Source organism: Astyanax mexicanus, chromosome 20 (assembly GCF_023375975.1).
Source record: "Astyanax mexicanus isolate ESR-SI-001 chromosome 20, AstMex3_surface, whole genome shotgun sequence".
In the NCBI taxonomy this organism is placed as follows: domain Eukaryota; kingdom Metazoa; phylum Chordata; class Actinopteri; order Characiformes; family Acestrorhamphidae; genus Astyanax; species Astyanax mexicanus.
In genome coordinates, this window is record NC_064427.1 from 16,551,218 (window position 1) to 16,557,483 (window position 6,266).

The window sequence follows — 6,266 nt, forward strand, 5'->3', positions numbered from 1 at the left end:
TTACTGCAAATTATATCACTAATCCTAACATTAGCAATACATTTTTATTTTTGTTTAAATAAAAATAATATTTATTACCCATACTAGTTTCACTCATCCTCCTTCTCCTTCTACTACTACTACTACTAATACTACTACTACTACTACTAATAATAATAATAATTATTATTATTATTATTATTATTATTATTATTATTATTATAGTTATTATTATAAGAACCTAAAATAAAACTAAACGTAAAACTAAAGTAAAATTAATACTCAATAACAACAATAATAATAATCAATAATAAATAGATGCACATTAAAGTCGAAATTAAAGGCAATACATACATCATCGTATTTTAAACTTTTATTTCAATAAAAAGCTACACAAATCCAAACGCAAAGTAATTAAAAGTAGACGTGAGCAGTAAACGTTTAACGTGTCATTAAACATTTAAACATTTTTTTATATTAATATATTCATATAATATATTTATATTCAGACTGAATAAAAAAAATATATAAAGAATAATTATTGCAATTGTTTATTAGCAATTATTCTACATCAGCTATGGCACATATACGGAATGCTACTGCATGTGAGGCAGTTGCATGTTTTATGTAACTTATGCAACAATTATTAAATTAATTGCATGGTTTAAAAATATGATAAAACGTTTCACAGCTGGCAATGTTGATTCAACGTTGATCAACGTTGATGTAATGGTTAAATCAACGTTGGATTTAGTGTTGATTTTGAAAAGTAAATCAACGTTGATATAGTAACGTTGTTTCAATGTCATACGTTCAACCTTTAATGAACCATAGCTCACTAAATTTAACAGAGTGGTAATAATAATCTTACATCACTGCAGATGTAGACACCAAGAAGATGTTGAATCACTACCAATCTGATTCAACATCTAATCTCAGCACACCCCCAGGTATGGTGAAGAACTGGTGTTAAATTAAAAAGCATTTACTGCAAATAGAAGTAAAACACTTTTTTCTCCATCCAACCGTTTTTAGAAATTATATGCAGATGAAATGTAAATTTCAACGTTTGCACAACCATTTTACAAAATCGTGATTCAACGTAGTTTCAACGTTGAAACAACTACAGACATTACTTTAGTCATATTTCAACCCTATTTTAACGTCGGTTGTGTGCCAGCTGGATGTGCTGCGAAGGATTATTTGAGCAATGCCATAAAATAACCGTATTTAAGGCGTATATAACTGACAGCTCTCGAAACAAAACATGCACCTGGAGCTTTTTTAAACATCCTTACACTCCTTCTTCTGGGAGATTCATATAGAAACGAATGTGGTTATTTCTTGTTTGGCATCTCTATCATTTTTATCGGTGGAAGTTTTTTACATAAAAAAAATACAATTTTACAAAAATCATGAAAAATTCAAGGAACCAAAGGTGATTCTTAAATGACATCTCTCTAGACATCACATTTGAAGCACATTGGTTTTCAGGAGTCTTTAAGTAAACGTTTTTAAATTTTAGCGTTCTTCTGAAATATTTTTAAATAACCACACGTGGTTCTTTTTTGGCGTCGCTTAAATATGAATCACCTTTGTTTCTCAAAGTGCCGAGGTTCCCAAACATTTACAAGTTTGTCAAAAACATACACTGCACGTCTCTTCAGGGTTCTGTCTGTGACAGAAGACATCTCTCTCTAAATGACACCGATGTTTTAGCAAAAGCAAAGCAACCAAAACTTCAATTTAAACACTTATTTTTATTTTTTATTGGTAGTTTTAAGATTTACAATTTTATAAAAATCAAGAAAGATTCAAAGAACCAAAGGTGGTTCTTAAATGACATCTCTGTAGACACCACAGTTAAAGCACATTTGTTTTCAGGTGTCTTTTAGAAAACGTTTTAGATTTTTGCGTTATTCTTAAATACTTTTAAATAACCACACGTGGTTCTTCTTCGGCGCCGCTTATATATGAACCACCTTTATTTCTTCAAGTGCAAAGGTTCCCCAAACATTTACAAGTTCGTCAAAATCCACTGCGACAGAAGACATCTCTCTAAACAACACCGATGTTTTTAGCTAAAGCAAACTAATTTAAACTACAATTTAAACACCTATTTTTATTGTTAATGGTGGAAGATTCTTAAGCTTAAACAACATTTTAAAAAATTACAATGTTACAAAAAACATGAAAGGATCAAGGAACCAAAGGTGGTTCTTGATTGACATCTCTAGAGACAACATATTCAAAGCACGTTTGTTTTCAGGTGTCTTTTAGTAAACGTTTTAAATTTTAGCGTTCTTTTAAAATATTTTTAAACAACCACACGTGCTTCTTCTTTGGCATCGCTTAAATTTACAAGTTCGTCAAAATCGTCCACTGCACGTTTCTTCGGGGTTCTATCTGTGACAGAAGACATCTCTCTATAACCGATGTTTTTTAGCGTAAGCTTTGTATTACAACAACGATAAACGCGATACAAACGCGACACAAACGCTAACTAAATGCTAAATGAACTCGTTTTAAACCGCTAAAACTAATAAACATGACTGCAGTACGGAACAAAAAATCAAGAAGAAAAAAAAACTCGATTAAGTAAAAACACCCATTGCAAAGTTAACTAAAGCTAAAGCTTTGTTTATACACATGTTGCACGTTGACGAACTTTCGTAAAATCAAATGCGCTAAAATGATAAAAGTAGAAAAATAAAATAAAGCTCAAACATGCATTCACTCATTTACTCAGACACGCAGGCAGGCACGCGCCAACCGACTCTTACCATGGCGAGTCCGCGCCGTGTCCTCCGCCGCTCGAGCTGCAGAATGTGTATGTGTGTGGGTGAGTCCTCGCGTCCGTGTGTCTGCGCGCGCGCGCGTGAGTAAGTGAATCCGTGCCTGCGTGCGTGCTCGCGGGCGCCGATCACCTAGAGAAAAAAAAAGCCAGAGGATTGAAGCTCGTGAGTCCGCGGCGAGGGGCTTTATAGGGTCTCAAAACAATAAAAACAGCAAAAGCACGCTCGAGCCTCGCGCTGGAGAGCAGAGTGACAAAAAAAGACCCTCAGAGATGATCATCAAGCCACATCAATCTCACCCCCCCTTATCCTTATCCAACACCCCCCCTAACACCACCACCACCACCCCACCCCTCCAACACACCCTTACACACTTAACCCCCAGTGCCTCTTTGGATAATCGCATTTCCACGCGCCATCTAGAGAGAGCTGAAAAGATGCAGAGAGAGATAAATCAAAAATAAACTACCTGTAATTACAAATAGCGCGCGCATGCTCCTATAAGAGGGGCTCCAAGTGTCAATTTCAGCTGTCAATCACGGAAAAGAGCCCCAGCCCCCCCCTCTCCAAACCACCGCAGCCACCTTCCCTTTGAAAGAATTGCAAATTTGATTTTTTAATAGCGGCAATTAAAATCGAATTCTCTGCACGGGTGTGAACGCGCCTCTGCGTGTTAGTTTTGTTTTTTTTTAACGCGTTAAAAGAGGCTCTGTTAAGAGAGTCTGATCACATTAACATCACTCTAGGTTGGGAAATACCAGTAGAGTATATATATATATATATATATATATATATACTTTTTAAATTACTTTTTAAAACCTAATTAAAATCTACTTTTTAAATTAGGTTTTAAGCTTGTGGGACTTGGGCGTTGGTGTTGGCGTGGAGAGTAAGAGCCGTTTTAGTCGTTTAAATAGCTTTTTAAAGTTTTTTTTAAGGTGTCGTTTAAGAGTCGTTTTACAGCAGTTACAGCATACATGCGATAATACAGAAGGATATCGGATCTGTACATGAGTGATAAATGCATTTTTATAGCAATTTTATTTTAAGCCAGCTGCACTAAATTGAATCAGTGATTAATTATTTTATAGCAGTATTGCAATTTTTCGGTTTTAGGTGTATTGGGTAATTATACCTCTACAGTTGTTGATGTTGGACTGAAGTAAAAGCCTTTGAGTCAGGTATGCAGTTGCATGGTAGCTCTGAGAAAGCGCTTTGTTTTTGCTGAAGATTGTAAGTGTTAAAATGCATTTAGAACAGTGCCGCAGTTTAATGTTAGGTCTATATCATTGTGTAGCTACTGAAGTAAATGAGTTTCAGTCTAAATGCTGTTCAGTAGTAAGTCTATTAGTTTGTACAGCAACAGAAATGCAAGCTAATGTCAGTTCTGTACAGCAGTTTGTAATGGAGTAATTTGTTCATTAACTAATTAAACTAAATGTTAAAATTTCAGTTTGCACTGAAGTGGATTAGTGTTAGGATAAATGTTTTTAATGCAACATTGATTAATTAAAAAATAAAACAGTTTACGATTGGAGCAGCACTGTAGTTTAGTATTAACTTTAAAAATATATATAAAGCAGGCTGCACTGAAATAAATGCATTTAAAGCAGTTTAAAGCATGTGCATTTTATAGAAGCTCTAACGCAGGAGGGAATGGCTGTTTGGCGATAGTGCGGTTAAATGTCAAGTCAATATCAGTTTAAACTAAAGTAAATTAGCATTAATTGCCTTTTTAAAAATGGTTTAGTATCAAGTCTGTATCGATTTGTAAATGCAGCACTACAAGTTAATATTAGTGTGTTTAATTAATAATGGAAATTAAGCAGCACTGAGGTCTAATAATATATAAGTCTAGACCAACTTACATTTACAACAACTTTGCTGTTTGAAGCATAAGGCGGTTTGTATTGTCAGAAATACGGTCTAACATTAAAATTTTAAGCATTGTTTAGGAAAAAAGTGTTAAACGTCTTTACATAAGTATTTGTGGTTTAGTATTAGAAATACAGCCATTTGTATTAAAGTGAATATACGCATTGAATGCATTTAGCATGAAAGCAGTTTTGCGGCATATACTTTAATTGTTGTACCTTGTATTACATAAAAGGAGTGTTCATTGCAGCTTTATGTTACATCTAGTTTGTAAAACTTAAAGATGCATTGGAGGAGCTTCAGTTCCATATCAGCACATTGTATTAATACAACAGCAATGCTTTTTAATATAAGCTGTGTGTGCACAAGTAGGTAAAGTAAATAAATGAATGCATTTATTAGATGTCTAATAGGTGTCTGATTTTAATTGTTGCATCTTCTTTTTTAAAATTACCACAACACAAACACATAAACTGTCCCTCACACTGCGTCAAAATGTCATGTTGAATGGAACAATAAAAATTCTAACAAAAAAAAACTTAAATGAACTGTTTTTACATGATATTAATGACTTCTATTGAACGTGATAAGGGTTTTACCTCTCTCCTTTAAAAGTTGCTGTTTTGGAGATACTTCTTTTCCATTGGGCAGCAACGATAATTAAGCAGCAATAAAGCAGTGGTTTATCTGTGGGTTTTAATGTAGTTATAGTTCTGTAAACAAAGTAGGATTAGGCTAAGAAGTAGATTTTATATGAATATGCAAGTCTAGCCTTAAGTAAAGTTTATCATCAGTACCAGTGTGCATTGAAATGCATGAGTGTTTTACTTAATATTACGTGATAAACGACTAAAAATCAGTTCTGCATGATATAAATAACATATTTGCGTTTGAGCACTTCAGTAAATCAGTGTTCCTCACCTGATCAGAGGGAAGTCCTTCAGATACAAGCTGGTTTCCCTCCCCCAGTGGAGCCCAAAGCTCATTTTTCCAGTACATGAAAAGCTGCACAGCTGATCCCACTCATGCAACCATACCGGATTCGGTTCTGATCCAATTCCAGACCTGATCCAGTCCTGATCCGCAGCTGATTAGTCCCGTGCACGGTTCTAGATTTTGATTTTACGGGCTGCTCCAAAGCTGCATCATCCACTCTTTTATCAGGGGCTTCCCAGGCTCCTCTAAGATCCCCAGAACCTTGTTTCAAGAGCCCGATACCGGGTTCTGGTTCGGTCCGTTCGGCTGGGGGAAGCTGCACGAGCTCGTTTCAGAGCCGGTGGAGAAGGACAAGCCAGTCTCGTGCACTTTTGTTTCTCCTCCTTCTGACTTTTTCTTACTGAAGGCGGGTGGAGGTATGGAGCTGCTGACTGCAGGAAGTGCAGGAGATGGAGGGCTGAAGCACTCCTCTCTTTTTCTTTTTTTTCCTCTCCCTGTTTTTTCTTGTCCCGCGAGCTCTGCGGAGGAGTGTGAGGGTTGGACACGCGCGCGCACACACATACACACTTTTGCATACATACACATACACACGCGCGCAAACTGTGTGTAAGAGTGGACGGAGAAGCGGTAATACACTTCGAGCAAAGTAAAAAATATAGCTGTTGAAAAAGTTTTTACTTT

The 6,266-nt window shown here is 35.7% G+C and overlaps 1 protein-coding gene across 3 annotated transcripts in view; it reads right to left on the reverse strand.

Annotated features, from left to right (window-relative positions):
• The window catches only part of lhx6a (LIM homeobox 6a), a 42,365-nt gene extending 36,323 nt beyond the window's left edge, over window positions 1–6,042 (reverse strand). For all 3 annotated transcript variants that reach the window (XM_049468556.1, XM_022680961.2, XM_022680960.2), the window contains exons 1-2: window positions 5,571–6,042; window positions 2,763–2,906 (exon numbers count right to left, since the gene is read on the reverse strand). In XM_049468556.1, coding sequence (XP_049324513.1) covers window positions 2,763–2,906; window positions 5,571–5,648 — 222 coding nt within the window. In that variant the 5' untranslated portion in view covers window positions 5,649–6,042. The remainder of the gene's footprint in view (window positions 1–2,762; window positions 2,907–5,570) is intronic.
• Window positions 6,043–6,266: the final 224 nt, after the last annotated feature.